Source organism: Thermobia domestica, chromosome 17, assembly GCF_964235325.1.
Source record: "Thermobia domestica chromosome 17, izTheDome1.hap1.1, whole genome shotgun sequence".
Taxonomy (NCBI): Eukaryota; Metazoa; Arthropoda; class Insecta; order Zygentoma; family Lepismatidae; genus Thermobia; species Thermobia domestica.
In genome coordinates, this window is record NC_137470.1 from 17020375 (window position 1) to 17041538 (window position 21164).

Genomic DNA, 21164 nt, shown 5'->3' on the forward strand with positions numbered 1-21164 from the left:
TACACGTAAACAGGTCAACAAACCCTAATAACCTAACCCAACCGGCTGCCAACACAGCCCAGTACTTTCTATATTAATTATAGTACCTAACGGTACCTGTAGAATACTTTGTCTGCTTCTACTGTAATTTCACGTGAGTAAACCACCATTTAAGGTTAACATCTTTTTGCCTCACTCGTGTAAAACTAGCCATAAAATTCCTTTAAACTGACACATCTATCAGGCATGACTTAAAATTTACACTTGGCAAAACCATACACGGAGAGAATCTTTAAGACGATCTAACGCGCACGCGTGTTAGCGCAGCATTCATTCTTTAATCTGGTCTAAGCATATACAGGTTTATCCGTTAAGGTTATTTGGACTTGAAGCATGGGTTGAAACTTTCAATTTGGAAAATCACACACAGGGAGTGTCTTTAAGATTACATCAATCAAGGGAACTTAAGAAGTGCAAACTTAGACTTACCTAAGACGTGCTCGCCTACTGGGATAACATTTGCCACAGAGCAACCTATCAACTGCCACCAAGACTTCTCTTAGATACCTAATTCTTCTATGAACCGTCAGTACTTTGTAGATAGGTTTGTTTCTATAAAATACTCAGCTTGAAAATACTGAAGTTTTAAATATTGTAAACATGAGTTTTCGTCGAGTAATACTTGTACCAGATAAAAAAAATATGTTTAAAACTTCAGTTGAAGCTCTTCAGATATGTTCTTAAATACTTGAGTCTCACACTGACAGACTTAATACAAGTTGAAACTTTGAACGAAGACAATCAGCATTAAATAATAAATAGAATTAAATAAAAGAAAGAAAAACAGGAAAAGTAAATTTTAAGTAGAGAGATTTGCTTTGGAACAAAAACATGTAAATAAACAATTTCTGAAATAATTTATTATATAAGTATTCCTTATACATTTTAACTGCTTTACGCTACTGCATAATGTTAAATATAGCTTAACATGTTAATGCATAGCTTATTATTCAAGAATTCAAATATATTTACTATGTTCTTTCTTAAATATGTCTTATCACTTGGTCTATCATGATACTAACCATAACAAATAAATTGCCATAATTGTTAATTACAAAGTCGATTAAAAGTACATGCTCACGTAGACAGCAAATGATACAAGTTTTTAAATCTTAACAAAAATATAAAATTTTACAGGTATTTGTTACATTTACAGAAGTAAAATTTGCAAGGGTGTTATTCATTTGTATCAAATATCTAATATTACACACATGAGGGGTCCTCTTACAGATTTGTATATTGATAATGGAAATGCCTTTAATATTCTTAATCAATTATCGTGAAGTTCTTAGTAAATTTCGTCCACTGATCATTATTTAGTTAAAGAGTTTGGTCATAGATTTCAAATTCAATTTTAACATTAACCTGAGCATTTTTAACTTTAAAGATATTCGTATTGTTCCATGTTCTCTGAGACTCCATTTATAAGGAAAAAAATATTCAACAAGCCTCTTTTAAGGAAACCGTAACGATGATTTGATTAAACTACTATCCCTCGCGCAATGCAGCTATAATCAGCAAAACTATATCTTATCATGTTATCCAAAAGATCCCCATGCCGTAAACGTCGCCAACAGCTAGTGGCCCACTTGCCGGTAAATGTCGATCATCGATATAGCGATGCGTCGAAGGATTGTCGCTAGTGTGCCACTGGGGGCAGGTTTTGTCGAGTCAAAACAGATATCAAGAGTCGGGGTGTTAAAGTTATCACCGCGTAGCAGCAAGGACTTCATTTTGGTCCACGCTCCTTCGATTCGTCACGGAGAATCACGAAGAGACCAACACGTACTATCGCGTCATGTACATGTGGTTATTGTATTTTTTTTCTGACGAATTGTTCCTATATTGAGCTCAGGGGAGCAAGAGTAACCCCTGCCTCTACATCATGAAGTGAGAAGTCTTGAGATGAGCTCATATAAATAATTGTATGAATTTAGTTGGTAACTGTCGCCATAATTAGAAAGTGAATATGGGAGAACTATGAAATAAAGTAAATAGACGCGCGTCATTTGTTATAAAATAACATGGCGAACGCATTTTATCTGATATCTCAAACGGTTATCGTCGTATATAGACGGTTAAAGGAGCACTATGATTGGCCAAATTAAAAAAGACCTTAATTATTTATCTCTCTACATGCGGCGTCTCCTTCATCTACTCCGTGGCGAAGTCGGAAGAACACACGCCTAGTAACCATAAGGTTGGTGGTTGTCGCAGGCCCCGAGGTATCTTCTTTAAATGTTTATTAATTAAAATTTAGACTCTTAAAATTTAGACTCACCTTAATGTAAAGAAATCATGCATATAGGCAATTTAACATATTTTGGGGGAGTAATTTTGTGGTTCATTGGCGTTTCGTCGCGTCTCTGCCGCTGGTGGTATAATTTTCAAAACGGAAGTGGCGCCACCGTGGATCATCGCCTGCGGGATCGTCAGTTTTTGGCAAGATGTCGCTAGTTACCCATAGGAGGTCCACCGACGCTTACGGCATGGTGCAGTAGCGTACGCAGGAATTTATTTCGGGGGGTCCAAACTCAATATGTGGGTATTTTATATTAAAATTCCTAAAATTAGGCTAAATTTACACAAAAGTAAAAATTTCGGGGGGTCCGGATTCCCAGGACCCACCCTCTGCGTACGTCCCTGGCATGGGGATACTTCTTATGATCCTATGGACTAAGACCTAGTTTTGATTCTTAAACAACATAGTCTGTAATTTGGTATATCTCTCCTATAGTTTGATTTTGATTAAATTAACACTTATTATAATTGTTAAATTTTTATGCGCTCTATGTTAACTTTCTTAACTCCTTTGCACATTTTCTTATCTTTCCCTTTCCCATCGCTTCTAAAATAACACATTTTTTATTTATTTTAAGTTAGCAGATTCTCTAATGGGTTTACCATTAAACTCATCTTTGAATAGACTGAGTATTTTTTTATATTAACTTTTGGAATATCGACAGGGAAGTCATCTGAATAGTCATCAGTGCAACCATTTCTGTGAGCATACTTAAGACAATATGTATTTTCTGTTGAAAGTCGACATACCTTTGCACTTAACGAGTAATCATTTTCATACGCGTAATTCAAGCAATCTTAATGCCCATTTTCTGCAGGAAATTCACATGTCCAAAAGCTCCACGTGTACGACACCCTTAATATATGCATACTTTAAGTTATACCCATTCCTCGCTGCTGGAGCAGATGTACATTCATCTCAAGGATATGGCTGTTCCTGGAACGAATGTAAGAAATTGTAATTTCGATTGCCTTTAATACTTATATCAACACTGCTGTCCACGAAATAAAGATGGATGCGCTAATGCTGCTAAAACTGGCACTAAAACTGCCTGAAATTTGCACATGAAAATGATTTTTCATGACAGAATGATGCGTGTGCTTGTGCAACAGAAAACGGGCATTTAGATTACTTGAAGTATGTGCATGAAAATGATTGTCCCTGAGATGAATGTACATGTATTTATGCGGAAGGAAATGGTCATTTAGATTCCATTTTATACGCTTATCAGCACGGTTGTCCTCGAAAGAAAGATACTTGTGCTAATGCTCCTAAGAACAGTCATTTAAGTTGCCTTAAGTATGCAAATGAAAATGATTGTTGATGGGAGGAAGATTCGTGTGTTCATGCAAGAGTAAGAGGAAGTTTAGATTGCGTGAAGGACGCACATGAAAATGATTGTTCAATGGACGAATATATAAATATGTGAAAATTGTCGTTCTTGATTTGGAATTTTCATGGTTAGGTGTCTTTCTTACCACATTTTGGTTCTCTGCAATGCAAACTTGCAAGTTGGTGTAAATTTGACTCATTATCCTAGAATGTTTTCAATCTCAAGCAATAGACTCATATCGAAGCCTTAAAGATAGCATACACCAAGTTTGAATAAAACTAAACATGCTACGATATCAAGGGAAAAGTCGGACAGATGGATATGTATGTTTAGTTTAATGTTATTCTCGCTTCAACAAATCACTTGAACAGTTTAAGGCCTACCCAATCTTATAGTATAAAATAAATACAAGAATGTAACATACTTTCTGAATACTGGAATATTTAGCTCAGTACCAATATCAATTATTTCGAGCAGAAATTATTCTAGGAGCAGTATTTTAGCTTATGGGATTTTAATCAACATTAATGTCAACTCGCTGTTTCCAAAGTATATAAGTCTTTTTGAAATAAGTATCTGGAATTCAAATGTCTAGAAAATGTTTCCTGCAGAAGCGAAGCAATTCTTCCGTTGTATAATTTGAGGAATATCCTACATGAGTTGAGTTTCAAAATATAAATTTCAAAATGTCTATTATAATATTATAGAAAATTTTATTTTGGAAACCTCTTATAGTGGGCTTCAAGAGGTTGCATTACCTTTGAGCACCAATGGTACCGTTTCATTTTTAATGTTTTCTCCAATCGTACCGTTCTAGAATTGTACCCGATTGAGAACTACGGTTCCGAATAAGAAAACATAATGGATGATTGTTATATCACATAACACAGCGTTGTAAAGTATATATTACAAGGGTGCATTGGGTAGTCATAAAAGTTTTACGTCCCACGCTTATGCCGGCTAGGCTAAAGGAGATGGTGATGATGAGAAATGAATGAAATGGTGGAAAGTGGGAGGAAACGGAATAATACCAAGAAATCCCACGCACAAGGTGTTTGTCCACCACAAGGTTCACATGGCGCGAACTGGGATTGAATCAGGGAGCCCATGCACCAGAGGTGAACGCTCTACCACTGAGCCACTGCGGCCCCGGTAGTCATAAAAGGTCAAGTGTTTGACATGCCAGTAAGTAGCATTACAATTCTCCGGAAGTAGGTAAAGTAGGCAACGTATCTGCGTGGTTAATTGCGTTCCAATCCTTTTACATCAACACTGTATGTACTTATTGTGGAAACTTTGTCTTTGGAAACAATCGTATGCACATATGCGGAAACAAATTAATCAAAAGTGACCTAATGTGCATGTGTCAAATAAATCAATAATGTGACGGTGATCAGTCATTTTGGAAAGAATGGGAGTATCGGTCGGAAGAAGAAAGGAGCTCCTATATGCTTACAGACGTAACCTTAAAAGGGCTATGTAGGGTTAAAACGTTGTGCAGCTAAGAGTTCAGGTACACTTAAAGCAAAGCAACATACATTGTACAGGAGTACACAGAAGGTGACAAAGAAATTACGTCTTCATGAATAGTGTATCTACTACGTACAGCTCAAATACAACTTCAAACAGTTTCAAACAACTTTCTTACTATAGGTGCCTGACTACAGAAGTTGTTCAGTTTATACCCGACCAATTTGGCAACGCTGCTTCCATCTGTATAGTTGCGCCAGTAACATAAAACCGGTATCGTTATCACTATGCTGTCTTAGCTTACAGGTGCCGGAGAGTGGTGTTCGTGCTATTGAAGTGCTGCCGAAAGTGAACCTTATTAAAGATATGCTACATTGACTTGATCCCTAGTCTTCCGTTGCAAGCGCTGCTATCGGCTGAAGGAATTCCACTCGCTTTCTCTCGCTTAGCAACAGCTGAACCCTTATTGGCTCAACGCGTAGGTGTGTGAGGGTGTGAGCTTTAGTTCGCATTTTTGCCACGGCTCAAGACATTTTGGCAGCACAATAGGAAAGTACATTTTTTATACAACCGAATAGTGAAACATTGTCGGGAAACTGTTTAACCGTCGGAATGACCACAGCTAAAGATATCGTGACCAGGAAAACCTAAATGGGGCCGATCAGAAACATTCGACAAAAGAGGCCCATTTAAAATTTCCAGCGTAAGAGTTATCTGAGGTGCTTTTTATGGAATTCGTAGACTACCAGATCGGGAGAATCAACCACCTCAACATGACATGATACAGAGATTAAATGTGGCGAAATCCACTATTATCCACAAACTCCTCAGATGCCACATTGCTAAACATAAGACAAACTGCCGCTAACTGCAAGAAAGACTTGTTGAGAGAGGGATCAAAAATGTAAGATGATTGTCACATTGGGTGAGATTTACATTTATCTCACGCCCAAGCGTATCGTTCGGACAATTTCGTACCGTGACATCTCTCTTAAGCCGTTGTTGTGAAACATCTAATGTCAAAACAACTAATATTAGTCGACAGAAAAGTTAATGTGTTGCATGAAACACCATTATACTCAATGAAAGTAGAAGTGTACTATGAACTTTCGTGACGGACAAGTGTTGGCCTTTTCTTTGGCATGAGCCAGAAAGCCAGTTATATTGGGATGTAATTGTGCAACTTGTTGCGCTTCTCAAAGCAGACAAACGTTACTGAAATTTGCACCAAGACACGGCAATGTGTCACGCGTCATACACGATGCAGTTTCTTGAGATGATAATTCATGATCACCTGATTTAAAGAGGCTTGTGGCTCTGAGATCATCTGATTCATAAGCACTGAGGTTTTCTTTCAGAGTATCTACCGACAGAATCTACGTACCGTAGCAGATCTGAAGCAAGAAATTACAAGATGGATTCTATCGTATCAACTGTACATTCTTACATAAAGTGGCATCCAACACGGTTAACAAGGTCCGTACTCACCTTGAAGCTAAGGGTGGACACTTTTAACTCCTACTGTGAAGTATCGCGTGTTGCCTGTACCTCTTTTTCTTATTAAACACAAGATGTATGCTGGGTTGCATGACAAAATAATCATGTTTCATTATCCCTGTGAGAACATGTATATTTATGCTAAACAGTTGTGTTTGACGACACTGGAGAATTTGCTTTGAGAACTGTAATTACTAAAATTAAATTAAAATGTTATCGTGTTTGTAACATGCCTATCTCTTCCACTATACGTTCCTCTGAATTCTAACGCCCCACTTTCTGCTCTCTAGTCTACTACGCCCACAATGAGAATCAAACCCAAGCTTCCAAATAGTATTGGAACATAAGGTAGTTAAAGTTTCTACTGTGAACAAAGTATTGAAGTGCAATAAGTGATTTCTATGAGCAGTTTGATATATTATATATATGAGTCTAAAGATTGTTCTAACACTTTCATATATACACATTGCTTCAGAATTTCTTTTATAAGGCTTAGCAACCGATTTTGTTTACTAAAACAAGTATGTAAGTAAAAGTGCGAACTAGTTTCTTTTCCTAGTTACAATGAATTTTCAATTTACACAACGAAAACACTAACGGTGAAGAAAATAATATTAATAGTCCAATTATAAAGGTAGATAAACTGCGAATGAGGTGCTCTATAAAAATGTTGAATGATGTGATAAGAAAATATTCTAATTTAAATAATCTCCTGTGCGGTATCTTCAGTATTTATTTATTTAGTTATAACAACGAATACAGAGTTTTATCAACAACGTTCTTCATTGAGTACCAATGGCTGGTTCAAACTCTGATATACTCTAACATTTTATTACCTTTTATCTAATTCCTTTTAGTGCTTGTCAGTTTCAAAATTTTCCCGCAATTTGCGAGAACAGTGCATAGGAAAAATATCCGGCATTTTTATTTGCATATATCTCCTCCTCCATTATTTTCGGTGTTACATGGTTTACTGCAAATTGCAAGACAAATGTTTAAATATCCTCTATGTAGTTGTGTTCAATCAGATTTTAGAAAATTATTCTTGAATGGCGAGTCTTTGAAACGTAATATTACCGGGAACATTTTATTGACATATTTTCTCAGTAGGACACCATCGTTAGATTCATAAGAATAAAACAACACTATGTCACAGTTTCATGCACTCTAAGAGAAACACAGAATCTTGAAGAATGCATGTCCGTATATTGCTCGAATTTCTGAACAAGCATCCTTTTCTCCATTTGTGATTAAACATTAAAAGTATCGATACTGAATACAAAGTGTGTCTCAAGTTTTCACAGTATTATCCCGACTACTGAAACAGCATGTAGCATAATATTAGTTTTCTGAACATAGTATTATTATTTATTAATTCAGGTCGTTAAATAGCCTATAAGAAAGCCACAGTAATGTGTTTGAAAAATTCAATTTTTCTGTCTCATATTTTCTATACTGCTAATAATTGAAGCAAAACCATTTAGTAGATTTAGCCATAAAACATAAAGTTTAACCATAGACTAAATCTTACTTTTGAGTACAATCGTTCAATTGAGCTTATATACTACACTGTGAAAACACAAATATAGCTATTTTTACAGTGTGTGTCCAATGTGCGAAAGGAATGGCTATATCATATACTGTTATGATTGTTGCAAGTTTAAATAGAACCATCAGGATACGAAAAGCAGTCTTTCTCCTGTTTAAACCACCTTAATTCTATTCTTGCTTAAGAGTAATACTGATTGACTAAAGAAAAATAATGTCCTCATTTTCTCATTTCACGTACCATTGAAACATTATTAAGATTTTTCACTTATGTGTTTTCAGTTACCAAGAACTTATTAAAAAATATATGTTGCGTGTTCAAATGCTAGGCAGTCTTAAAGTTGTTTAATGTGGTATCGCATGAAAAGTATTACACATAGATTTTGCTGGTTTCACAGTTTGCTTAACTAGAAGAATATACAGGTACAAATATCGATAAGTTTTTACTGCCATACAGTGATATCGTGGTAGATGTCACAAACGATTGGTTATTACAATAGGCTTATTTTCATTTGTTCGCACTCCTGTATACAGATACATATATCTGCTACTCCAGTGTAAGAACACATACCAAGCTGAAACAACACCTGCAATACCATTGGATGCACAGGAGCCAATCAGAAGCACTGTAAGTATATTTTCCACTTCCAAACAGTTCAGATCATCATATCGATATATTCTTGTTGGTTGAGTGATGGAATCCTTGCAGACGCAGGTTGCATTGATAACATGGGTTGGTTCGCATGTCATTTGCGCTAAGAACGTCAGATGGATGAGTGCAAATACGCATGCGCAGAAGCAAACCACCACAGCAATCACTGATAAGGATACACTTATCACCTGTAACGGGAGAAAAGCGAAAAGAAATATACTGTCGTTTCATTACTATAACATTAAATATATTTCCTTAAGACTAATATGCAGAAATAGTGTGTTAACTTAATACATACATTTAATAAAGTTTTCAGATATATCAATACTGAGCGACAGGATGACGTGACGGGTTCAGTTCTAGCTATAATCGGTGGAATGTGGTAGTGCAATACAAGTGACTTTTGGTGTTGGTTGGTTCAGAAGGAACTATCTTGTGTAACAGTAGAAAAATGGAGTCATCGCGAGAAGACTTTTGAGAGATGATTTTTACAATACTTAGGCAAGTTTGACTGAACACCAACGCTACAAACGACTGCAAAAATTTTTTGAGCTGGTGGAAAGGTATAGTAACTGTAACTGAGAATGATTTTGAAAAATAAAGTATCTATATTGCGAGTCTATTGTGATTCATTTTTGTCTGTCTAGAAAAACTTTCAGTGTTATCCTTGTAATTGTCTTTGAGCTTTTCTAATTAATTACTAGTGTAACTCTATATTTCGCACATTGTGCTAGACTTAAGATATTGGATGAGTCCTACGCAAACATTTTGTTTGCAGTAGCTCGTGTACCGGGTTCTTACTGCAACATTTGCAAACTTTGTTTTCACTTTTCAGGGTAAATAAAATTAGCGGGTTTGGAACGTAATGGCATAGTGTCCATTTTCAGAGTAAAGAGTAGCGTATGACTTGAAACATCGAACTGCATGCACTCTTACCAGAACATAGTCAGTGTCTGTACCAAATGCGTATGTTGAAGCCATTTAATCATAAAGAATTTCAAAGTCCGTTTGGAAAAGATTAACAAACAAAATTAAACAATATACAATCTTTCTTTATTAACATGTTAAACAACTTCGTGGAAAGATTGAGACAAAACATTACCAAATTTTAATACATTTTTTAACGGATGCTACAGAAGTAATTATAACAAGTATTTTGAAGATTGCCTGACAACATTTGTTTTACAATGATTAATAATCACATCTTGGTAAAAGTTGTTACAAAACTTTAGTAATAACTAGATTGCTAGATGGCCCTAGTAATATTTGCTACAAAATTTTAATAATAACGAGATTGCTAGATAATCTTGGTAACATCTGCTACCAAATTTTAGTAACAAGATTGTTAGATGGCTCTAGTAATATCTACAATAAAACTTTAATAATAACGAGATGGTTAAATAAAATTGGTAACATATGCTACAAAATTTTAATACTAACGAGATTGCTAGTAACCCTGGTAACATTTGTTACAGAAGTTAAACAACAACGGAGACAGTAATGGCGAAACCTTCACAGAAGCTTTAACGATGCTAAGTTATTTGCGATTAGACTCAACAGATTTTTAAAAATTATAATTGCAAACATATATATATTTACGATTCCGCTTACAAATCGCTTTCTCCATTTAACATATATCTGGGGCTGAGAAGTAAAGTAGTATAAGACATAAAATATTAATTTCACAGGAGAAACGAAAAAATGTTTGCAAGACAATATTTTGTTGAATTGCGTCGATTGTTTATTGACGAAAAAAAAAAACATTGTTCACTTCCTGCGTTCCAGTTGTCCACATCTCAAAACGTTGCTAGTGTCTCTTGTACTCATGTAAGAAAAATATGATAATTCAATTTCGGCCAGAAAGTGACTTGACAAAGTTTACCTCTCAGCCCCAGATATTTGAGTAACCAGAGGAATGTATAAAAATGATAGATACTGAAATGAATATGACTATCCTAACCAAATACTTGCTTTTTACAGTTAATTCGAATACTGTTCTAAAATTTGTAATGTTGAAGCAAACATTTGTATAGTCACTTCTCGTATAAATAAAAGTGAAGAACTTATAAGTATTCATTACTTGCGGTAGCGTATTTTTATCAAGTGATGTTCTGAAGAAATTTGCAAAATAACAGAACAAGTCGAAATGAGATAAATTACTGTCCAAAATAAAAATTACAAAAAGGTAAATGATCACGAAGCTCAAATTTTGAATCTGGCGGATGCACAAATCTGTACTTGTAACTGCGTTTTTTTAAGGATGATTTCTAATGTTATATTCCAGATAGTAGCCATAACGTCTTTATATTAGGAGGACTTTAGAAAAACTATGCAGTAAATCACATTAAGACAGTACATATACACCCAGATATTCAAACTGTGCTATGTAGTATTTTCTCGAGAGTTACCAGTTTTTCTATTTTTTTTCCCTTTATTTTGGAAAGATTGGAGTCCATTTTAAGTGGTATGACTAGAATGGAAGTCCACAATTTGATATCCTTCCGTAAAACATTTCAAATGACCAAGGAAATACGTTAGCCCAGAGTAGTCAACCACACTCAGGAAATTTTATATAGTGTCCGCAAAAGAAATGTAAAAGTTTTCGGTTTTCCCTACAACTGAAGATTTATAAAATTTATCCCACAAAATAGTGAACGACAAATTGTATTATAAGTCGTTACCTCTGATACTTCATTTTCATATACACATTCTCATTACACTTAAATACCACACGTAAATTTATGTCACGCTTCAAAACAAAGATTGACACTTATCTAAAGGCATGAACTACTGAATTCAACGAATTTCTACCTACCTTTGGTATATTTATTTCTGTAAAAATTTTCTAGCAGGATTAAACTATAAATAGTTAATTTTGTCACTTGTTTTTTACATTTGCTATCAATTATCGTTGTAATAGTATGGGCATCTGTTGGACTAATATTTGTGTCCCTGAGTCGTTAGCTAAGAGGCCATGCTTCCTGGCCTAGAGTTAATGACCACGGGATACACAGGACGACCCCTTGTAAATGTTGGCATGCATATCTTAGGCCACCCGCAAATTTTGGAAGGGGTACATAGGACCAGCTCCTTAAATTTTAGAATTTATCAAACTTAAAAACACATGGTAGCATAGGTCCGAAGTATGTACCTTTATACGTGTGGTTGGTCTCTCTCGTTCCCTTTTATGCGTAAAAAATTGCCAAGAATGTAAATTTCAGAGGTTTCAACCGAATTTATCCTTTTTGATGACATTTTATTACCTTATATGGTTGTATGGTTCAGTACAGGTGTTCATTTTCTTTCTTAGGAGAGCTCCTTCGTGGCTAAGCGGTTAGCGTACGCGCCTTTGGCGCGGGAGACCCGGGTTCGATTCCCGGCGGGAGCTCAAGTGGTTCGGATTCCACGTTAATCAGTAGGTCCACGTCTCATATAGCCTCGTTGCTGAACGGGACGTCAAAATCAACAATCTTTCTTAGGACATGGGTACATTGATTGGATACTATCTTAAATTTTTGGGCGGATGCATAGGACCATCCCTTAAATTTGGGAATTATCAAAAAATAAAATTTGTTTAATGCTCAATTTGGGTGGTCCTGCTTATCCCCTTCTGTGGGTGAAAAACTACCAAATAATTCAAATAGTCATATATTTGTCACGTAGTCAGTTATTCACCTAATTTATATTCTTTGATGAGGCTTTATCACGTTATATGGATATATGGTTGAGTAAAAGGGTCTATTCTTTTTGACAGGATATGGTTATATTGATGCTATCTTCTCAAAATTTGGTAGGGGTACATAAGACCACTTCTTGAATTTGGAAATTGTCAAAAAATAGTTAATGTTCCCTTGGACTCATTTTGCAAATTTGAGTCATGGCAGGTTATCCCTTTCTAAGGGTAAACCATTGCCAAAATATTAGTACTGCCACGTGGTCGGTTATTGGCCAAATTCATCTTCTTAGATAAAGTTTTACTACAACATATAGTTATATGGTTCAGTACAGGGTCAATTTTCTTTCGTAAGATATTCGTATATTGATGCTCCCTTCTCAAAACTTGGGAGAGACGTGTTGGCCCACCTTTAAATTTAGGAATTGTTAAAATAAAATCTGATCAATGTTCTCTAGGATTCGAGTACACAACTATTAATTTGGATGACATCTTGTATGCATCTATGATTTAAAAATGTCAAAAACTATACGCAAATAACACTATATTTTGCCAGGAAATTTGAATTAGCACGAAACGGGATTAACAATATAGTGCCCCGAAGTTCACTAAGATGAGGTTTTATTGGAACATATGATCATAGGTTTCTTCTCTTAAATTGGTCATGGGTACCACGATACACCCCTTAAATTTTTGTGGGGTCTTACCTTATATTTTGGAAATTGTCAAAATCAAATTTGGTGAATGGTCTCTAGGACTAAGGTACACACTTTGTCAATTTTAGTGGTCTATTTGTTTCCTTCTATTGTTAAAGAATTGCATAAAAGTCGAACTTAGAACTTTATGACCTAATTTGTTCTGAAAATGTTGGCTTTATTGTAACATGATTTTGTGGATGAATACAGTCTCCCTTTGGTTCTTTCAACATGAGTACTTTGAAACATTCTTCTTAAATTTTTAGAGGAGTACATTGGCTTATCCCTCAAATTTAGGAACTATCAAAAAATAAATTTGATAATCGTTCTCTAGGACTTCGGTACATGCTTCTGTAAATTTAGGTGGTTCATCTTGATTCTTTGAATGTTTAAAACATTGCTGACTTTTACATTTTGAGGATTTGAGAGAGAGACTTTATTATATCATATAATTATATGGATGAGTACAGGAAATAGTTTAAGTTAATTGGTGGAAAGTTACCTTTGGTGAAATCCTTTGTTCAATCTTATGGCAATTTTGGCAATTTTTTACTCATGGAAGGGAACAAGCAGGACCACCCAAATTTACAGAAACATATATTTGAGTTTTAGAGAATATTTACCAAATTTTGTTCTTTTAACAACGCTCAAATTTGAGGGGTGGTCTTATATACCCCTCCCAAAATTTAAGATAGTAATATCAATATGCCCATGTCTTATGAATGAGAATCAATAGTTATGCTCAACCATGTAAGGTAACAAGACTTCACCAAAGAGAATAAATTAGATCAAAAACTTCTGAAATTTATATTTTTTGCAATTTTTATCCATGAAAGGGACCGAAATGGACCAACCAAACTTATAGAGGTAAATACTCGGGTTCTATACTATCATATAAAATTTTTAAATTTGACAATTCCTGAAATTTAAAAGTATGATAATATGCACCTTTATTAAAATTTTGAAGTGTGCCAAGGCACCCATGCAAAAATTTACAGGTGTGGTAATATGCATCTCTAGATCACTGACCCTGGGACACAAAACTTATCCTAACAGACGCCTATACTATTATTGTTCTTTTTTCTGTGTAAAATTGATGGCGTTGTATTTGGAACTACGCGTGTGAATAAATAAATGTAATTATTTAATGCAAGACGTTTGAATCCTGACATTACGAATAAATAATCAAAAAGAATCAGTGTCAACGTGGGTCTACCCAGAAGAACTACAGTGTTCCTATCTTATTTCAACTAGATCCAGAAATTTCCTAATGAGTGTTTTAATTACATAAATTATCAGAAGACAGAAGACTTCGTTTAAATTACATAAATTATCGGCAGATAGAAGACGTTTTAATTAATTAATTATGAGAAGATCGATAGATCGATCACCTTGTATTAGTGATATAAATTATCAGAAAATCGAACAAATATACTGTTTTTATTACAGATTTTTTTTAGAATATTGAGCAAAGACTTGGTTTTAATTATATGAATTGCACAACCACACACAAAATAAAAGTTTTGTGCACGGGGAACCCAGGCGATGGATTCGATGTATTTTGTTACATATAATCCAAATTTCGAAACCCCAGGACGATTAACCGTGCCATTTTTTATGGGCGAAAAATTTGAGCGGTTTTGGATAGGAAGAACACACGATTTTCGCCCATAAAACAAAATTGATACGATCAATCGTCCTAGGATTTCAAAAACTGGATTCTGTGTAACAGAATACATCGAAACCACGCCCTGGGGCCTGCTGCACAGAACTTTTGTTTCTTTGTATTGTTGTTTTACATGTATCCTCCCTTTCCAAAATCGCTCAAATTTTCCACCCGTAAAAAAATGACAAAATCGATCTTCCTGGGGTTTGGAAATTTGGATTCTGTGTAACAAAATACATAGAATCCACACTCTGGGGTTTCTAAATTTGGATTCTGTGTAACAAAATACATAGAAACCATACTCTGGGGTTTCTAAATTTGGATTCTGTGTAACAAAATACATAGAAACCATACTCTGGGGTTTCTAAATTTGGATTCTGTGTAACAAAATACATCGAAACCATACTCTGGGGTTTCTAAATTTGGATTCTGTGTAACAAAATACATCGAAACCATACTCTGGGGTTTCTAAATATGAATTCTGTGTAACAAAATACATCGAAACCATACTCTGGGGTTTCTAAATTTGGATTTTGTGTAACAAAATGCATCGAAACCATACTCTGGGGTTCCTAAATTTGGATTTTGTGTAACAAAATGCATCGAAACCATACTCTGGGGTTCCTAAATTTGGATTCTGTGTAACAAAACACATCGAAACCATACTCTGGGGTTTCTAAATTTGGATTCTGTGTAACAAAATACATCAAAACCATACTCTGGGGTTTCTAAATTTGGATTCTGTGTAACAAAATACATCAAAACCATACTCTGGGGTTTCTAAATTTGGATTCTGTGTAACAAAATACATCGAATCCATACTCTGGGGTTTCTAAATTTGGATTCTGTGTAACAAAATACATCGAATCCATACTCTGGGGTTTCTAAATTTGGATTCTGTGTAACAAAATACATGGAAACCATACTCTGGGGTTTCTAAATTTGGATTCTGTGTAACAAAATACATCGAAACCATACTCTGGGGTTTCTAAATTTGGATTCTGTGTAACAAACTGCATCAAAACCATACTCTGGGGTTTCTAAATTTGGATTCTGTGTAACAAACTGCATCAAAACCACACTCTGGGGTTTCTAAATTTGGATTCTGTGTAACAAAATACATCAAAACCATACTCTGGGGTTTCTAAATTTGGATTCTGTGTAACAAAATACATCAAAACCATACTCTGAGGTTTCTAAATTTGGATTCTGTGTAACAAAATACATCAAAACCACACCCTGAGGTTTCTAAATTTGGATTCTGTGTAACAAAATACATCAAAACCATACTCTGGGGTTTCTAAATTTGGATTATGTGTAACAAAATACATCAAAACCATACTCTGGGGTTTCTAAATTTGGATTCTGTGTAACAAAATACATCAAAACCACACTCTGGGGTTTCTAAATTTGGATTCTCTGTAACAAAATACATCGAATCCACACTCTGGGTTCCGGTGCACAGAACTTTAATTTTTGTGTGTGGCTGTGTTATCAAAATGTCGATCGAGCTCCCTCGTGGCTAAGCAGTACGCGCCTTTGGCGTGGGAGACCCGGGTTCGATTCTCGGCGGGGACTCGTGTGATTCGGATTCCACGTTAATCAGTAGGTCCACGTCTCATATAGCCTCGCTGTTGAACGGGACGCTAAACTAAAATCAACACAACAACAACACAACTTAAAAGGTCGATCAAATGCTTTGTTTTAATAACATAAATTATCAGAAAATCAAAGACTATTTTAATTAGAATAATTTATGAGAAGATTGATTGAGTACTGCTTTAATAAAAAAAATATCAGAAGATCGATTGAAAATTGTTTTATAATTATATAAATTTTGGGAGATTGAAGATTTCGTACGAATTATCAGTTGACCATGTTTTGATTACATATATAAGTTATACAGCCACACACACAAACAAATAAAAGTTCTGCGCAGGGCCCCAGAGTATGGATTAGATGTATTCAATTACCCAGAATCCAAATTTCGAAACCCCATGACCATTAACCGTGTCAATTTTTTACTGGTGGAAAATTTGGGCGATTTTAGATTGGTAGAACACACGTTTTTCGCCCGTAAAATATGACATGCTCAATGGTCATGGGGTTTCGAAATTTGGATTCTGGGTAGCAAAATACATCAAATCCCTACCCTGTGGTCGGTGCACAGAACTTTTATTTCTTTTGTGTGTGTGGCTATGTTATTAGAAATACAACTATTGGTGTACATGTCGTGTAGGGAATAGCATTATTTTCTTTGTTTCTAGAAAAATAGAAATAGCGTTATTTCACAAAGCTCAGTTAGTCTTTTCAAGACCTCTAGTTCTTGTCTTCCGATTAATTGTCTCACATCACGCAAATGTGTTACACAACCTACGCTGCATTTTTTTCTGAGTTTCAAAAAGTATCTAAAGCAAATCTTGGTAATCTTATTCCTGCCATTTCAACAAACGATACACATGTTTGTTTATTCATGTTTCTGTAAGTTTTGAATTGTTGTAATAGCTCAGATTTTTATTCAACAAGTTATCATCACTAGAACACATACAATTACATAAAGGTCATTGGTACCTACAAAATCAGGTAACCTTTATAGCTATATTACACTCTGACTATACGAGGGGCAGTAAAGAAGTTCACGGAATTTCCTTTTCGCTCTTTACTATCACAATATAAGCACACATTTACAGGCACCTTCGGAACATACTTCTTGTACCGTTTCTGCCATTGCTGAAGACACAGACGAAAGTCCTCTTTTGGTATTTTCCGAAGTTCAACCGTCGCGTTAGTTTTGATGTCTTCTACGGTGGCGAAACGGTATGGATGCTGTTTTCCTTAAAGCACTGATACCGTAAGCTGATTTTAAGGCTATCAAACTAAGTATCTGGAAACAGATTTCCCCAATTTGCACATGAACTTGATGTTTGTGCATTGTTTGAACCGCAACATTGCATCAACTGATCACCACATATTCCGTTTAGCTATACAACTTTGTAAACTGTCTGTTATGATCTGTTCACACTTGTCATATTCACAACTAGACAACATAAGGACTACACTGTACAAGATTTAGTGTGATTGCGTCATAAATGCCAAAACTAGAACATATCGGGAACTTTTTGACTGCTCCTCATGTATGCATTAGCTGTACAAATACTACATTAATTACTATACAATGCGTTCGGAAGATCTCTGTGCAATTAGGCTACGAAAAGAAGTATCGAAGGTGACACTAACGAGCGTTCATAATTCCTTAACTTTATTTCTAAAACGCTTTCTTCAGATCTGTGTGAAACGTTTCTCATATCTACAGTTATTATTGTACAGTAGACTCACGAGTACCCGGCCTAATGTTGAAGGGTAGGGTAACAAAAAAGCCGGATAAGCCGGAGTTCTATGAACTTATTTCTTTGCCCCACCAATACCAGAAGACGAAGTTTTTATACCAAAAACTCACTGTTGTAATACAGTACGTATTTCCTTACTTCTTATTTGGCCCTATGCCGGTAGTTTATAAATGTTTATGTAATGCACTGCACGTTTCAAAAATTTATTAGAGAAAAAGTAAATTAAAGAATACGTACAATATATGTAAGCTGTTCACATTTTAACATAAATTCTGTAATACTTAACTTAAATGCAGGAAGCATAAACAAAACATTAACGTAAATCGTAGGCCTAATTCTTAAGAAAATTGACTCAAACTGATTTTACAGTACACAGATATGAAATGGTAGCCCGAAAACTAGGCGGATACTCGCGAGCCTACTATATTTAACCCTTAAAATGATGAGTCCATTGCACACATCTCGGAAAATAAATCAATTGCAGTAGTTTACTATAAGCACTATACATGCCACCGTCAAGATATGATCCCTTTGTTTACTACCATCCAAAGAATAAACAAGCAGCCCTGTTGCATGTGGAAAATTTACGTAAAAATATGCCTTAAATTTAAAATGGTCTGGAAAAACAAGTTGAGTCCAATGGACTTACCTCATCATTTTGTGTTACAAAGAAAGTCTCATCATTTTAAAGGTTAATTCACTAAAAGTGCATAAATAATCATGATACACTGCAGATTTCGCTGGCCATAATGAAAAATGTAAGAGAAGAGGAAACAAGTTTCTTATAATTCTCCGAGAACATTATTTACACGTTTCATAAAAATGTAAGTTGTTCAGATGTTACATAATTAAGTAAGCCTCATACACAGTGACTTTCCACACGCACTGTATAAAAATATTAATAAGAGAAAAAAGACTCACGATAAATCATGCTGAGGGTTAGTGGTTGGTTGAGGGTGGAGTGTAAATTATCCCCCAACCCCTCCTCAGCCATGTTACTTACAATATACTGTACCTTTACGCCGAAGACACACCAACCACGGGGCATGCCAGGGTATTCCTTACGACAGCAGCAAAGCAAAAATAAGCCAAAAATGCCACCAAGTAGTAACTAAAAAAGAAAAATTACTATCAGTATGGCACAAACTATTTTAAAATTGTATTCTTCATACAGGGTGAGCCAAAACAACCTCCCACATTTGAAAGGCGAATAAAATGAAAAGTATTGCAGATAGAAACTTGTTTACTGAAAAATATAAAATGGTATTAAAAACAATTTGTAACATTAATTACTTTGTTTTGATTTGTTCTGTTCTTACACTCTTCCTAGCAAGCCCAATAGCTGCAGCATGCTTCCTTGCAGAACGTTCTGGGGACTGCAAAATAGACAGTCTCGCAGCCTCGATATTCTAACGGTGAATCTGTTGTTCGGAAGTTCTCGTCCCACTACAAGATAGTCTATCGATCACGAACATTTTCACTACGTTGAATAGCAAACTTTAAGCAGAAAGCTCTTTGCACCGTAATCACGGCACTGCTGTTTTTGAAAAATACGCACGATGAGCTCCTGGCCAAACCACAATGACGCCTGAAAACGGCAGGAGACGTGTGCGGAAGCGACGACACCCACTTCTCTCGCCCTTCCATTGAAAGCACTACAGCCGCTAAAAATTGGGTGGTTTTATTGGGTGTTATTTACAGTAATTGTACTGGGATTGCTACGTAATTTTAACAAATAATAGAACAAAATATTTACAAACTATTTTCAATTCAATTTTTATATTTTTGAATAAAAACTGCCTATCTTCAATACTTTTTGTTTTATTACGCTTTCAAATATGGGAATTTTTATTGGGTCACCCGGTATAAGGCGTCCAGCCAGTAAGGGCGAACTCAACAACAGCTCATTTCCTGAAAATCCACTCTGAACGGTCAACATACTCGTCCACTTATTTTGAAACTGTATTGTAATGTATGGTAGAAAAGCTGTACGCGAGTTTTATTTTTTCTCACCTTTTATTATAAAAGTTCTATACAAGTTTATGTTCACAGTACTTCAAATAAATACTGTGAATCTGTAGTAACAATCCTTTCTCTATGGCTTTGAGCCTCCTGCCCAGAACAATTTGGAAAGAAATGCAGGAAGTGATCAGCTGAAACTGGTGTCTTCTGCATTTTGACGTCCTCTTTTATAGCCGAATTTGGAAGAAAAGTCTGTGGAGGGGTTGTAGGGGTCTGTTCGTAACACTCCGCGACCTCCTCGTATTTCTTCGGAAACGGCATGCTTCGGCAGCTTGTGACCATTATGGACAAGCACGTGGTGTTACTTATAAATACGAGGGAATATTACAGTATTTTCTACGGGAAAGAGGAACGACTTCCACTTCTTGCACGAGATCAGGCTCCACAAAGCAATTTGGTATTACTAGTAGCATACCTCAATCGTAACTTCTGAGCATTCAGATTGAACGTAACTCGTGTTGAGTTCACTCTTACCACCTGGAGTTCTTCAAATGTTAATTCCTTTATTTGATTAATTTTACTTCTGGTTACTAAGATCAATGATGTTCAGCTACGGACAGTAAGGCTGGAGCGCGAAATTTTCAATATTGAGATTCATGGCTTCCAGTCCCGTCACAACTTTATTCAAGATTTAATTGACTCGTTTAATTCAAGATTTTGCACACTGCACCTATTAAAATAAAACGCTATTATTAGAAAGAACGAAACACAGAATGCTAATGCTTAGTTGTGATCGCCATATTGACAATCTATGGAAATAAAATTGAAGCCGCCAAGGATTTGTGACAGCATCACACAACCCTGATTATGTCTTTGTAACTTTTCAGTACACACTTCAAGCCATATATGATATTTAGCATGTTACGTTTGTTATAGAATTATCATTACCTGAGGGGGCACAGTGGCTCAGCAGTAGAGCG

The 21164-nt window shown here is 35.5% G+C and overlaps 1 protein-coding gene and 1 long non-coding RNA gene across 4 annotated transcripts in view; one reads left to right on the top strand and one right to left on the bottom strand.

Moving 5' to 3' along the window:
* The window catches only part of LOC145674483 (uncharacterized), a 495535-nt gene that overhangs the window by 151820 nt on the left and 322551 nt on the right, over positions 1–21164 (top strand). The window lies entirely within an intron of this gene.
* LOC145673909 (sarcospan) overlaps positions 878–21164 on the bottom strand; it is a 273451-nt gene continuing 253164 nt past the window's right edge. For 2 of the 3 annotated variants that reach the window (XM_081743723.1, XM_081743721.1), the window contains exons 3-4: positions 19226–19333; positions 878–9029 (exon numbers count right to left, since the gene is read on the bottom strand). In XM_081743723.1, the coding sequence (XP_081599849.1) occupies positions 8664–9029; positions 19226–19333 (474 nt within the window). In that variant the 3' untranslated portion in view covers positions 878–8663. The remainder of the gene's footprint in view (positions 9030–19225; positions 19334–21164) is intronic. The other variant, XM_081743722.1, reaches the window with a different exon arrangement.